The 16111-nt window shown below is 36.5% G+C and overlaps 1 protein-coding gene across 1 annotated transcript in view; it reads left to right on the top strand.

Moving 5' to 3' along the window:
• The window catches only part of TXNDC16 (thioredoxin domain containing 16), a 122120-nt gene that overhangs the window by 31281 nt on the left and 74728 nt on the right, over window positions 1–16111 (top strand). Inside the window, exons 8-9 of the mRNA XM_044664718.1 lie at window positions 5327–5417; window positions 7594–7753. Coding sequence (XP_044520653.1) covers window positions 5327–5417; window positions 7594–7753 — 251 coding nt within the window. The remainder of the gene's footprint in view (window positions 1–5326; window positions 5418–7593; window positions 7754–16111) is intronic.

Below are 16111 nucleotides of genomic sequence, written 5' to 3' on the forward strand. Positions count from 1 at the left end.
AATTTTATGCAGTAAATGAAAACATGTTAGTTCAGAGAGACTTGATGGAGGGTTGCTTGCAATATCACTTTAGGTTAGATAACATGACTTAATGTCTCTAAGGTTCTGGGGACCCTATTGTTTACTTACTGTCTTTTTGCCCCCTCAGGTAAGGAAAGCTTACCAATATATTTATTCTTTTCCTTTTTTTGTTCTTTGTCATGGATCCCTTTGGCAGTCTGATAAAGTCTATGGATCTCTTTTCAGAAGATGTTTTTAAATACATATCAAATACACAGAAAATCAGTTGTACTGAAATATATTTCTCAAAATAGTGTTGTTGTTTGTTTGTTTTTTATAGTCCACAGACCCCAGGTTAAAAAGTTCTGTTCTTCAGTCCATTTTGGGTGGGGGATTCTGCCTGCTCAATTGCTCAATTTCTGTCTGTTGCTAGGGTTTGAATGGAGATCTGCCTGCTGTTGCCTTGAGACTACCAATGTGACTATGTAGCCACCAATGAGAATTTGTATTTTGTGGTGCACCATTTGGACTGTCTGAGACCTTAAGTACTGGGGAGCAAGGGACTTGAGGAAGATCTGAGGTTTCATTCATTAAAGGGGGCCAGGTCCTTTTAATAAGTCACTATTGGCTTAGAGTTCTGCCTCAGTGGTTTTTTCCATTGCAGATTGAACAGGTTTTTTTTTTTAATGACAAAACCAGAATTTGTATGTAATAAATATTTACAAGTAGTCATGTTGCCTTTTTAAAAAAACTAAGCAAAAGGTAAATAACCTAGGCAAGAAATAATAATGAAGCACATTAAAAAAATAGTTTACTATGAACTTTACTAAAGTTCCAACCTAATACCTCTTCGTGGTGTAAAGATGACCTTTGGTCTCAAAAGTAAGATAGGAACACACAAAGTCTTGGAGATTTTACCAAGCAGGAAATATTTTTAATGTAGACTTTAAATAATAGATAAAGGTACAAATATGCAAATGCATCTATATGTGTGTGTGTTCCATTCCATAAGTATATGTACATAATTCTTACCCCATCCCTTCAAAGTTTAGCTACTTTTGAAAGTCATTACCAGAATATTGGCAGCAAGATGTTGATTTTTTTCACAAAAACTAATCAAAACTATCTACTAAGACATAGAGGGAATGTGATTTGCATTCGTGGAAGATCTAAGCCTGCTAGCAAAATAAAAGATCCTTGAAAGTACAGAATTTAAAGAATTAGAGAGCTATAAAAGCAATGAGTATGCTGAATCCTTACCAGAAGCTGGGTGGCAATGGATTGCAAGTGTCTTGCTTGTTAATTAATTCAGTTTAATAAATACTCAAATGTCCCTTAGGTAAACTTGATGAATAATATATTTTACATGCATATAGGTTGTACTAATGGACACAAATAAGTACAACTACTATCATGTGGAGGTCTATAAAAATTTTAATATTAAAATTTTCTACTATAAAAGGCTAAGGACCAATGATCTAATCCAGCATTTCTCAAAGTTTCAGCCATTGTAAGAGGGAAAATTTAGGTATTTTATATATATATATTTAAAACATGGCCACCAGGAATCAACAATTCAGGTTGATTCCGTAATTAAATCAGACCCAAGTCAGCATCGGGTTGAGGCAAGTTTATTTTACAATCAGGAAGGTAAAAGTATAGGAATAAAGAGAAAGGGAAAGGCTAGTCCAGGCCTGGTCAGGCCTGGACTACCAGGCCTGGACGAGAGAGAAGGTTAAAAGGCTAAATAAATGAAGCTGCAAGCCTCAAGGCCCAGCAACCAGATAGGCAGAGTTTGGAAGCGGCCCAGCTAGACCAAGGAAGTCAGCCTAACTTACCCACGTGACAATACAGAGTGTAAGCGTTCTGTGGTCTCAGGAGATGCTTCAGCACCAAGTTCAGAGGGGGAACTGCCTCCACAGGAAGTAACCAACATACTTAAAGAGATAGTGTCCTTCGTCACTTCCCGTGGGTCCACCTCTAATTCAAATGGACAAATGGCAGTCTCTACATTGATTTGGACTGCCCAAAGGGCAGTCCCTTATTCTTGATTTGTTACTTATTGTCACGTGTGAGTAACTTGTCTCCCCTCCCCACTAAGGAAGGTGAGGGTGACGTCATTTCTATGTCTAGGTTAAGTACGAGTCTAACTAGGAATGAGCTGGAACTAATTCCATTTACACAATATGGACCCTGATTCTTACACCACAATGATAACCCATGTATCCTTCCCCTCCCCCACCTGACATCCATCCCATGACAGTATTTTTTTTAGAGAAGAAAAATTCCCCCAAAATGTAATAAGTGTGTTACACTTGTGGACATGTATCTCTTCATTTGAGTCTCATTTGATCTTTATGATTTTGTTACATTTACTTTTGATTTTTTGGTGTGTCATTGTGGTAACAGTGTATAATGGAAGGAAGAGTTCATTGTTTAAAGGTTCAGGGTTTTTTCTCTCTACTGTGTTTAGAAGTGGTTCTAGGGGTCTGCAAGTTTTCAGTGCTTCCAAGGTAATGTGATCCATGGAGATATATACTCAGTGCTCTCCTGGTCTGTGCTCGCTTATCCTTACCCTCCTTTGTAAACAAGAGCCATCACATTCTTCTCTACCCTGGATCTGCCACCAGGATCCCTGCTCCTTTTTGACCACAAGTGTTCCTCTTCTCCCTAGAACTGCTATCCATAGTAGATGTTGGAATGCCTGGTCCTAAACCCAGTACTAGCATAGGGGTAACTTGTAATATCTTTCTGACCAATTTTTCCTTTCAATCCCTTTTTTGATTTGGACTGAGAGCTCTCAAAGCAGCTGCTGCAGTTGCCACTTAAGTTTGGTGTTGCTGTTATATGTGCTCCGAGTGTATTCTTTTGGATTCAGGGTTAATCATTACATTATCAGAGTACTAACATCTTTCACATTGTTTTTCTCAATAATGTAATTGTTGTAGAAATTGTAGTTCTGCTCACCTCATTCAATATTAATTCATTAAAGGTCTTTCAGTTTCTTCCAAAATAATTGATTTCATAATTTCTTATTGCACAATAATATCCCATAATATCAATGTATCACAATTTGTTTAGTCATTTCCCAATAGGACATTGCCTTAGTTTTTCAATTTCTGCTTACCTTGTAAAGAACTACTATAAATATTTTTGTATACATAAATCCTTTTTCCATTTATTTGATCTCATTAAAGTTCAATGTAGATCTTGTTGATCTCTTTAAGTAGTGATATTGAACATCAGAGTATGCACATATCAGTAAATCAAGAGGCATAGTTCCAACTTGCTTTCCAGAATTGTTCCAACAATGCATTAGTGTACCTTCCCCTTCCTCTCACTCCTCCCTTCCCAACTTCACTAACATTTGTCACTTTTCTCTTTTGTCATCTTTACCAGTCTTGTAGGTTTAAAATGGAATCTTCCTTCAAAACAAAACAAAACAAAAAAACCTTACCTTCTGTCTTAGAATTGATACTAAGTATCAGTTCCAAGGCAGAAGAGTGGTAGGGCTACACAGTTGGGGTTAAGTGACTTACCCAAGGTCACACAGTGTGTATGGTCAAATATTAGGCCATATTTGAACCCAGGTCTTCAAGTTTCCAGGCCTAGCTATTTGCCTACTGAGCAACCTAGCTGCCCCATTAAAGTTACTTTTAAATTTCATTTCTCTATTATTGATTAGAGCATTTTAAAATATGATTATTGATAGCTCAGATTTCTTCCTTTGAAAATTGTCTATTCATATCTTTTGGACAGTTCTCCATGGAGGAATGACTCAGTCTTATAAATTTGAATAATTTTCTTATATATCTTGGAAATTAGACTTTATAAGAAGAAATTGTCAGAAAGTTATTTTTTCAGTTACCTGTTTCTCTTCTAATTTTTATAGTGGTTAATTTGTGCAAACACTTGTTAATTTTGTATAATCAAAATTATCCATTTTATCTTGTATAATTCTCTATCCTTTGTTTAATCATGAACTCTTCTGTTATCTATAGATCTGAAAAGTAATTTCTTCCTTCTATGTTATTTATGATATGATTAAAAAAACCAACTAAGTCATGTATGTATTTGGAACTTATCTTATGTGGTGTGAATGCCTTATTATAGACAATTTCTGGCAGAGACCAAATCAGAAGGTTTTTTTCCCAAAAATTTTTGTCAAATAGTGAATCCTTCCCCCAATAACTATGATTTTTTGGTTTATCAAACAGTATTCCTGTGTTTGTTTTCTTCCGTTTGTTATGTATCTAATCTGTTCCACTGATCAATATCTCTCTCTTTGACTCTGTCTCTCTCTGCCTCTCAGTTTTTAAACCAGGACCAAATAATTATAAAGATTAATGCTTCATAGTGGAGTTTGAAATATGGTACTGGTGAGATCCTCTTCTCACTTTTAAAAACTGAGATTCTTGAGATTTTTGACCCTTATTTCTCTACATGAATTTTGGAATTATTTTTTCTGGCTCTAAAAAAGATTCTTTTGATATTTTGGCATAGCACTGATAAAGTAGAATTACTTAGACAGTATCACCACTTTTATCATATTGACCCAATAAACCAATAAAAAATTGGTGTTTCTAGAATTATTTAAGTCTATCTTTATGGCTTCAAATAAAGTACTTTCCTAGGTGTTTTAATACATTTTAAATTATTAGTTCTTCCTATTTTTTTTTGGACATAAGAATGCCATTAATGTCTATAGATTTCTCTCCTCAACTTTGGTGTAGTGTTATTTAGTGTAATTATTTCAATTAATTTTTAGTTGACTATTTAGGATTTGATTTCCTAAATCCATAATCAAATGATCTAAAAAAAAAAGAAATAAAGTGTTTTCTTTTTGTCTATGCTTATTCCCTTAATTTCTTCTCCTCATTTTTCTTCTTCTCCTCCTTTTCTTCCTTTCTTCTCCTTGTCCTTCATCTCCTTCTCTTTCTTCCTCCACTCCTTCATGGTAAGTAGCAGCATCCAAATAATAGATATCCTTGTTTGACCTCCAATCATATTGCAAAGACCTCTAACTTTTCTCTATTACATATAATGTTTACTCTTGAATTTAGGTAAATTCTGTGTTAAGAAAAGTCTATTTATTCCCATGATTTGTTCAGCTTACATTCATGGAGTAGATCGAAATAGAGAGGTTAAGACTCACATCATCATTACATGTTTAAGGCAGAGGCAGTACTTGAATTCAGGGCTTCCTAACATGAAGTCTACCTCTCTTTACTATTTCATGCTGCCTCTAAAAGTGTTGTTTTTTTTTTTTAATTCCATTTCTTCTTTGGATACATAAACTCACTTTCCTTTTCCTCATCTTTTTCAGAACATAGGGCAGTAATGGAAACTGTCTTTGTATATGGTACTGCATACCAGTTTGTATTAACTACAGAAACTGCCCTTTTGGAAAGAATTGGGTATGTATAGGAAATACCTTCCAAAATGTTAAACATTTATTTACTTAAAATGAATATAATAACTGAAAATAAATATTTAAATGGAAACTCTGGGTTTCTTCTTTTGAGATAAATGTATGAAAGGAATTGAAATCTTTTTTCTTTCTGATATCGGCTGTATTGAAATATATAAAACATTTAAACAACATAATGGTAATAATAAATTAAATTTCCCCTATCCCAATAAAGAAAATATTTTTGGTAAGACACTGTTCTAGCTGGATAATCAAGGCAATAGACTAAGCATCCAAGTAAAGTTTACTGAAATACTTGACCTGAATGGCCTAACAGGGATACCAGAGACTGACAGATTCTTCCAATCTCCTAGAAAGCCTTTAAATAATTGTTAAACTACTATTCTGCTGTAAGTCTTATTCTATATTTATAATTTTCATAGAATGTTTTCTCATTAACATTTATCTTCTAGTCTAGGTTATATTTTTTTAGTTAATTAAATTTATTTAGAATATTTTCCCATGGTTACATGATTCATGTTTCTTTTCCTCCCCTCTTCCTTACCCCCTCCCAGAGTTTACAAGCAATTCCACTGGGTTATACATGTATCATTGTTCAAACAGGTTATATTTTAATGACAAAATAAGCAATGTATAAAATAATAGTATCTCATATTCACAAAATGATTTATAGTTTGCAAAGATTTTCTTATAATATCCTGTGGAATAGATATTAAAAGCATTATTATTCCCATTTTATAAATATGAGAATTGAGGCTTATTGAGGTTGTGACTTATCTAAAATAACCCGAGTTTTCTGATTATAAGTCCAATCTTTTTTTCTTACATAGCAACTTAGTACTTTTTAATTCTTGAAAAATATCTTTAAAAAAATCATTCAAATTTCATGGTTTTGAGAGATGCTACTAGAAAGTAAACAATTACTACAATTTTTTGAGTGTTAGGAATTACCAAAAGTTTTTAATAGTTAAATAATTTCAACTTAAATTTTAGAATAGCATCTGAAAACTTTAAAAAAAAGCTGGGAACTGATTCAGAGTGAAGGAGGGGGTACAAATTAGTCCAAGATCACATGCTAAATAAAAATCAATTTTGATGAAATTAGGGTTAAAGGGGTCACCTTATTTGATTTTGGCAGGGGCGTAGTTGGTGGGGAGAATTTAAGAATTAGAAACATAAAATATATTGAAAAAATATAAAACAATAAATCCCTATTATGATGAATTAAGGGAAAGATGAGAAAGACGGAAAGAGATATTAAGAACAGGAAGAGGACAGGAAGAGAACCAGCCTGAGGAAGAGGGAAAGAGAAAGAGGGTGGTATCTAATCTCTGTCTCTATTAATAATATGTCCCACCCCTCCTAACCCAGTCTGGCCTCTGGCTTGGTTCAGATATCTATTACATATTGTAATAGCAGAAAAACTTAATTTTGGGTATAGTTCAGTAGAGGATTATTAAACCCTGTGAGGAATTGTTAACTTTTTGATATTTTTATTTTGAGGAATACTTTTCTACTTTGAGATATTTTATTTTTATATTCTAATGAACTATTAAACTTGAAGGGAATCAGTAGTTGGTAAATTCTGCCATATTTAAGATAGACATTACTTAGTATATGTCTTAGCCACATAGTATCTGATGGTTTGTTCTTCCAAAACATACTGAGTTTTAAGTTTATTTATACTTCATTACATACTTTTATTTATTATGAAAATATAACTATGTTTGAAAATAATCTAGAAAGTGATACTGTTCCTTTAAAAATATAAACCTCTTATTTCATTGATAAATTTAGAAACTTATCTTTTGTAAGATTTCATTTATACATCAGATTTCCCTCCATGGTAAGGAATAGTGTAATTTTAAAAAATGCTAATTTTTTAAAAGAAGTTTTAGGCTTTTTAACAAAATCCATTTTGATTATACTCATTTGGTAAAAATGATTTTTGGAGAAAAGGAAGATATTTGTTAACTATTAAGGAGGATCATATATTTATTGTTTTTGTTAATGATTTAGTAAAAGACATGAGTTGCAGAACATAGAAGATATGGAAGCATAAAAGTATCTATACACTTGAAATCATAGATCCTTTAAACACACACACAGAGGTATCTCAAGTCTTTGACACTTATTATGTTTATCTATATGTCTTTCCTTAGTAGGGTGGAAAATTCTGACATGATATCTGGAAGTCTTTTCTTCTTTCACTGTAAACTTGTCTTGGACTTGACTCAGAAGTGCCAAAAGACTCTATTAGAACAGCCTTTGACTATATTAAATATTCATCGATTTCTCAAACTGATGGATGCACCTTTGTTGGTATGTATTAATGATAAATCAAAAGAATGAATTCAGAATATATCATGGATGTAAGTCTAACCTAGATGAATTTCTTTTTCAGCAGGCACATTTCTTTCATTTCTGTTGAAATACTAGAGAGAATTTTTAAAAGTGAATAAAGAATAGATTATTCATTACACCCTTCAAGGAATCTAGTTATGATAGTGTTAACTGGGAAAAAACACACAGAACTATTAAATAGTCAGAAAAACAACTCTTTAATTAAGGAAAGGCGTTTAGTGCTTTCCTCAAGACCTCCACACAGAGCTGTGTGCTACACACCCACTCAAGAGTCCCAAGACCCTGGTTGCTCTGGTCACTGACCCCTGGGAGAGCCAAATGTGTTAGATTGACAACTTCAAGGAACAAAAGAATTTGGGGGACCTATATACCATTTGGGGGATCCAGGGACAGAGAAAGATGATGGACATTACCATAACTACAAGAAAATGGGAATCTTCAAACTATACTGACAGGATATAATCAAGCTTGGGAAAGAAATCATAGTGAGGGAGTAAGGGAAGGGACTATTTACAATGGATATTAAAAGAATGCTCCCTGCCTAGGTGTGTCTTGCTGGGAAAGGGACTCTGATATAATGGGGGAGACTACCTAAGACAAAAAAGAGTACTTGGCATTTGCTTTGCCTTACCTGACAGGGATTGTAATTTACCTTAGGGTCCATTATTCAGTCTGAAACTGCTAGCCCTGATTCCCTTCAGGGTGGTTTCTCACAGTAACTGGGAACAAGTCCAAGCTTCAGGGTCTCCAACTTACAAGCTAACCCTAAAACTTGGGGCTCATCAGATCTTAGTAGGCTACAGGTTTGGGGCTGTCTAGATTCCACACTGACAACAGTCTAGGAGATATTACTGAACTCTTTATATTCTTGAGCATAAGTATAACATACGATTATGTATTTGGAGATATATAGATAAGTAAATACAAAGTAATTTCAAGGAGAAAGTGCTAAAAATTGGCAGGGATTGTAAGATAGGTGTCAAGAAAGTCTTTGCTAGGAAGTGGCACTTGAAGTGGGCTTCAAAAAGGAAGCTAGAGATTCCAAGAAGTAAAGATAAGAGAGAGTGCATTCTAGATGTGGGGACCACCTGTGCACTGGGCCAGCAGCGGGAGATGTCATGACATGCAGAAGGTTTGTGATAGAGACAGCCAGTCAGTTTGGTTGGAGTAGAGAGTACATGAAGAGCAATAGGAAATAAGACTGGAGAGATAAGTGAATGCTATATTATGTAGGGTTCTACATTTTTGAATGAGAATTTTTAATTTTTTTGCCTAGAAGCAATACAGATATTGTTGTCCCCAAATTTTAATACCTAACCCAGGTTCATGGCTGAAGGAAGAATCACACTGACAATGCAATATGCAAGAAGAGGCTCATTCTTTACTAGCAATAATAGCTAGGGTCACTAGGCAGAGAGGCATGCCTGAATGACCCCTTGGAATTCTCAGCCAAGAGTTTATATAGAAATGTTTGGGGAAGGGGGTTGGTACATACATAATTATCAAGGTAGTGTCAGGGATAGGTGGTGAGTAAGCATCTGGGGAGGGGGGTTTCAGGGTCAGGGGTCAGGAAGCATTTGGCAAACATACATTAAGTAGGCAAATATTGTTAAGCAGGCAAACATAGACAAACATTCCTCAAGAAGGTTAGTATCCATCAGATAAGATAGCTTCAGTTTTAGGTTTATGATAGGGGGAGATAAGGAAGACTGTACTGGGAAACCTTGGGGGCTGGGGGTAGCTTGTCCAGGCCAGAAATAGTTCAGTAGACTGCCAGACTGATTTTTAAATCCAACATTCCCTTCTTTTTCTTTTGATCCTGAGGAATCATCCTCAGGTGGTCCTTTAAAGATTGGTGACAGCACACGCCGTATCAAGGGTGAGGGTTGTCAGGCAATACTGATGCAGGACCATAAGCTAAACGGTGTTAATTCATTCCTTTACAAAAGCTGCTAGGCAGTTAAGAATAAGGGGAAGGGTACATAGTGGAAGCAAAGGGATTTTCCTGCCTATAGTTTTCCTGAAAAAAAACCAAAACAACTTTTTCACTATGGAGGTACAATGTTCTATGCTGACTCTGGGGTACAATGTCCCACAATGTCCCATGCCATCTCCCCTCTCCTCCTCCAAATGTCTAAGGGAAGAGGGTCGATGGTTTCCATCTTCTGTAGCTTCTTCAAGCTGAGAAGGGGCGTAGAATCTCTGAGAGGGGGAACAGAAGGAGGAGCTGTGGGCACAGGGTCTTCAGAGGCACCTCTGCAGCGAATGCCAGGGTCCTGAAGGCTTGGAGATCAGAGACTGTTTCCCCAGACTGACAGACAGGTCAAAAGGGGAGCATCCATCCCTAAGGCAGAAGTATAGAACCCAGGACTGGGGCAAAAACTAGAACACCAGATACAAAGAAAGAAAATTAGTACAATAGAAACTGATATTAAACATTAACATTTGGGTATCTTAGCCAACAGATTTTATCCCCAGAAATCATCCTCTGACAGGAATTAAACCTTTTAGGAAATTTGATCCCTAAGTTGTTTGCAGAGCTGGCATGTGATGTTTCTGTTAAAAAATATCCTTTCGTAAGGCCCACATTAATATGGCATCTATAACTACTTGAATAACAACACTTTACAGATAAATTTCTTTATCCCAGATCCTGGAGGAAATCCAGAAAGCCCTGGGTTATTTCTAGGGTCAAGATCTGAACTTCAGCTGTGGTAAATTAAGGCTTCAAGCTACAAGTCATCTATCACTAAACTTCACCTACTTCTCAAAGTGTGTTCCCTAACAATTTGATAGTTTTCCAATTATTAATCTAATAATTTTAATAATATTAATCTAATAATTATTTGGGGAGATGGAAACATTAATTTTATAACTTGCATTAAGTGCTGATTATGGGAACTTGCTCCAAAAGGGAAGGCAGATAGGAAAAGCATTTTCTCACGTCCCAAGGGACACATAATGAGGGGCTCCATTCATAGGCCAAAGCTGCCACTGACTCAGGCCATTCTTGTCACTCAAGGATTAGTAGCCTAGATGATCAGAAGAGGTCCAGTCCAGGTTGAGCCCTAGAATTGCCTCTCTAACCATCACAGAATATTCTCTGTCTTTTGCACTATATCACTACTGGATCCCAGAAGCCTTTTCCTTCCTTAAAAGACAAGTCTTTCCCATTACAACTCAGAAAAATTCTGCTAAGCAGCATTCTGGAAACAATTTCCATACCCTCAAACAAGCCTTTTACCTCCCTACCAGGCTGATCACTCAGTTATTCTTACATACTTCGGCAATAATTAACATATCACACTTTAGTCACAAAACCTGAATTAAGGAACAAGGAGTGCTGGACTGAGTAGCTTCACAGTAAATATAAATCAGGGCTGTATTGTCTCCTGTACCTAGGCCATCTGAAAGACTAAGATAAGCCATACAGGAATCTCTTCAGTGTAACTTTCAAGAGAAATTCCAGAACTATTTATGATTTTCCCAACACCATATACACTAACTTTAGAAATTATCCCTAGGTCAGGGATCCAATTAAAAGAGTAGAACATCTATCTATTCTCTTTCACCTCCCTATCTGTTCTCTTTCATCTCTCCTTCTCTCTCCTTCCTTTCTCTTTTTCCCCTCAAACCCTCTGCTTAAAAAGCAGAACACAACTTCCATTTACCCATCACAAATCTGCATACTCAGGACATCCAAGTCTCTCTTTCTTCTGTATTCAAACACAACACACCTTACCTCTTCACTTTCTCTGACTCATCACAAAAATAAACATACCATTTGGTATCCCTTCAAATGCTAATCAATAACTCCCAAGAATTGAGACACTGTAACTTTAGCATAGTGCTCATTATAAGATTCAGTTCATAGTACAAATTGGTAAACTGAAGTAACCACTGAGTATTGAACAAAACCCATGGTACAGTCAGGTTTACAATGAGCTTTTGCTTACATTCAAACAACACTTAAAGCACATGTTTTAGCAACAATTTACATAAAAGTCATACTTAAAGGAATATCATAAAGCATGTAGTATTACAGGGTCTATTTTCAATTACAAGATTTGAAACCTTTTAAGCACTATAAACCTTAAAGAAAGCCTTTTGACCAGCAGGCTGCTTATCTATTTTCAAGACCAGGGAGTCAAATTTAATAATGAAGTTAGTCAATTTTAATACACTGAGATGAAAAACCATTTATGATAACTTTAAACCTAAAAAAATATTTTTGATCAATTTAAACAGATACACCTCTGGCCATACCTTGATAGCCTAAGCCCAGAGGATTTCAGACAGACCGCCCCACTCACTAAATGCCTGAGTGCAAGGAGTCATGTCCACACTCTTTGAAAAGGATACTTCTAAGCTAAGCTTGGAGTCCTCTCATTCCTGAGAAGGGCCTCCTTCCCGAACCCAGGGGTTCACCATTAGCACCCCCATAACAACTGTACTGCTAAAAAAAGAACCTGTTTTACAAGATGTCCATGACTTTTCTATCAGCTTTTACTTGCTTGAACATCGCTTTAAAACTCTGAAGTATACAATTAAAATATACTCATCTTTAAACTCTTTAAGATCTTATTTATGTACTGTGTTGCTATATCAGTTCCTAAGTATCAAAGTAATCAAAAATTAAAAGTATTTCTTTCTTTTCCTTCCTGTTTGCAAGGATGGGTTTATGAGCAATTTACCCTAAGGCTGCCTGGCTTGATTTAGGTTTTTATGACTTAACAACCTTCTTTCTTATCTCTCTTTACCAAGTGAGATCACCTACAATTTAAAATTTAGCATGTACCAAAATCTTCATAATAAATTATTTTCAACAAACTTTAGTTTGAACTCCACAACTTCCAAATAACTTTAAGTCCTTTAGCAATCTTTCAGTATGTAAATAACTGAATTTCAAAGCCATTTACTTTTATTCCTTTCAGACCTCTGTTTAAACAGAATAGAACCTCTAGTTGAGTTTCCTTTTACCTCAAAGCATTGCTTACATAACTGATTAAATTCCATCAATATTATTCTGATTTACCATTTGTTCTAGAGTTCACACCTATTATTTCTTTATCAATTACTCTTATTTCCTCTGGCTTCTCTTCCTTTACCATTATTACAAAAAGCGGAAAGGTACTATGTTTAATTGCATGTAACCCTATTAGCTTCCTGGGCTGGCCAAATTTTCTCTTTGTTAATTTCATACAGTTTGCACATCATACAACCTTAATCTATTCAGGTGGAAAAACTTAATTCTCTTTATAGTCCAAATGCATACATATTTTGTATTCATTTATCATTGCTTTCTAGCAATTTGAGTCTAAATGCATGTTAATCTCTAGCTCACAAATTCCTTCTTATACATTGCACACATTTTTACCAAATTTTCAGTACCTGTATTATTAAAACCCATGCACAGATTAACCACTTTAAAAACTTCTTGTGTATCATTTGATTACATGTTGCTAGTTCTGACAGCACATACATTAAAAGAACATCTCATTTTAAAATCCCAAGTTTAAATTCTAGAATAAGTTCTCAATAATAATATTACAACTTTTTCTGAATGACTTTTACATCTATAAAGTAGCCATACAATTTTTGACCTTATAGAATAAACATTTCCTCTCTGTGTCAGAATGGCTATTAACCACATTTAGACAATTCTCAATTCACTGAAACCAAGGCTTAACAAACTTCTAACCATGAGTTTTTGTGCTCAATAAAATCTGGTTAATATTTCACATTTGACTGACAGTTACCATAATAAATAAAATTACATTGTACCATATCAACATCATTAGCAATCCTCAACCCTTAAAATCAGATCTTAAGTGAAAATGCTTCCAATTGTGGAGTAAAATCTCCCTTTTCTGCTCTGAATTTTTCTCTTTTTCACTCCTTTGGGGGCCCATCCAAAGGAAGAAAGAGGAAAAATCATTTAACAGATATTTTCTTTTGTCCTCTGCTGAGGATTTTTGACTGTGGGAAGTTCAATCTTTCAACTCCCCCTCTTTTTTTCTTTTTTTTTTTTGTAATATCCAATTTAAGAATACATAGAGACGAGACTGTGACAAAGACAACAATAAACAGAAATATACAACCTTATGACAAGCATACTTTAAAAGGAAAAAAATCAGTTCTTTAGGATCCATGGTTAAAAAGAAAATACTTGCTGTGAGAAAGCTCATTAAAACAGTTGCAGCACACTGCCCCTTCAACTGAGGGTACTCAGTACAGTGACCAGCCATCTGATTGGCTGAGCTGACTTCCTTGTCCCCTAACTTTCCCTGTGCTTTACACTCTGATTGACCTACCCTGTCTCTCTTTGGCTGTGCTTTCTAACAAAATGTTTCTTGTAGCACCTAAACAAACTGCTATCCTTTTCCAGTGGGGGTTAGAAGTGAGCTGTTCATTAGGTTGGCTGTGTTTCTTAAGGAAAGAACTTTGAACTTTCAAATCCTCTCTTATTCAGATGTTAAATCTGCCACCAGGTCTGAGAGGTTTATTTAGAATCCTCTCCCTATTCAAATGCTGTCCACTGCAGGAGTAGCACAGTTCCTCCAGTCTGAACTGTTAAGTCTGCAGCCCCAGTGGCACAGTTTCTCCAGTCTGGGAGGTTAGAAATGTAGACTGGGAAGGGGAATTTCAGAATGTTTGCAGTTTTCCTCTCTAAATTTGCCTTGAAGCTGGGGAAACCAGCAAGCACCAGTTTGACTCTCCTTGGCTCATGATAAGGACGGAAATAACACCAAAGACACAGACCCAACCAGGACACACAAAAGACGAACTAAGGACGGTTTAAACCTGACAGATTCCTGACTGGCCAAGACAACACAAGACAAAGGTGCGCACACTCACACTCACTTGCCTGGGGGAGCCCAGACAGATCCCAAACAATTAATGTGGGGATCCTGCCTCAGTCCTCTCTCTCCTCCCCACCTCCAGTGCGCCCACTGGCCTTCCTCAGGGGACTCGAACCCCTGACTTGGGGGCCTCAATCCCCAAGAAAATCCAGCTGGACTCGAACCAACCGGATGGACTCCAAAGACAGGACTCGAAGCTTTTGCTTTGGGGTCCTGTGAGGCCTCGAATCTCACCAGTTACTATAGTAACTCCAAGGGAATAGAGAGATCAATTGGTCTACATGGCCTGCCAGTCACACACAGCACTTGCTCCCAGGGTTTCCGACCTTTGTCCGCATGGATCAAAAGGAACTGCGTACTTTCCCCAGTCCTCTCTCAGAAACAGGTAGAAGGGATGTCCGTGGCTGGTAAGCTTGGCTTAGGTTCCTCCATATCAATCCCAGAGTGGCGGGGCAAGCTGAACCACTTAGCTGTATGCTTACCAGGGCATCACCTTCCCCATCAGTTCAATCACACATCTACACACATGCAGAAGGGGGCCTGTGGCAGGCTCCCTCCTCATACAATGCAAGCACACAATCACACAACCACATGCACAGGCCACTCAACCCCAGATCTCCTCACCCTCTTGGCTCTTCTGGCAGTGGGTCCTTTCCTGACCATGAGAGACGAGCCCCCATATGTCGTACCCAAATTTTAATACCTAACCCAGGTTCATGGCTGAAGGAAGAATCACACTGACAATGCAATATGCAAGAAGAGGCTCATTCTTTACTAGCAATAATAGCTAGGGTCACTAGGCAGAGAGGCATGCCTGAATGACCCCTTGGAATTCTCGGCCAAGAGTTTATATAGAAATGTTTGGGGAAGGGGGTTGGTACATACATAATTATCAAGGTAGTGTCAGGGATAGGTGGTGAGTAAGCATCTGGGGAGGGGGGTTTCAGGGTCAGGGGTCTGGAAGCATTTGGCAAACATACATTAAGTAGGCAAATATTGTTAAGCAGGCAAATATAGACAAACATTACTCAAGAAGGTTAATATCCATCAGATAAGATAGCTTCAGTTTTAGGCTTATCATAGGGGGAGATAGGGAAGACTGTACTGGGAAACCTTGGGGGCTGGGGGTAGCTTGTCCAGGCCAGAAATAGTTCAGTAGACTGCCAGACTGATTTTTAAATCCAACAATATATAGAAGCAATACAAATACAGAAGATTTATGGTACTGAAATGGTTAGATTTATATATTTTTTTACTATCAAATTAGCAACTGGGTGAAAAACGTATTACAAAGGGGGAATTATTGAAACAGACCATTTGCCTGATACTGGAACTATAGAATGTTCTTGGATTTTCACTTTCCTGGTGGTAAAGATTAAGGAGCCTTTTGAAACATCAGAAGAGTTGGACTTGCAGAAGTTCCTTTCTGAAGACCTAAAGGATTATTGTTATG

This window comes from Gracilinanus agilis, chromosome 2 (assembly GCF_016433145.1).
Source record: "Gracilinanus agilis isolate LMUSP501 chromosome 2, AgileGrace, whole genome shotgun sequence".
NCBI lineage: Eukaryota > Metazoa > Chordata > Mammalia > Didelphimorphia > Didelphidae > Gracilinanus > Gracilinanus agilis.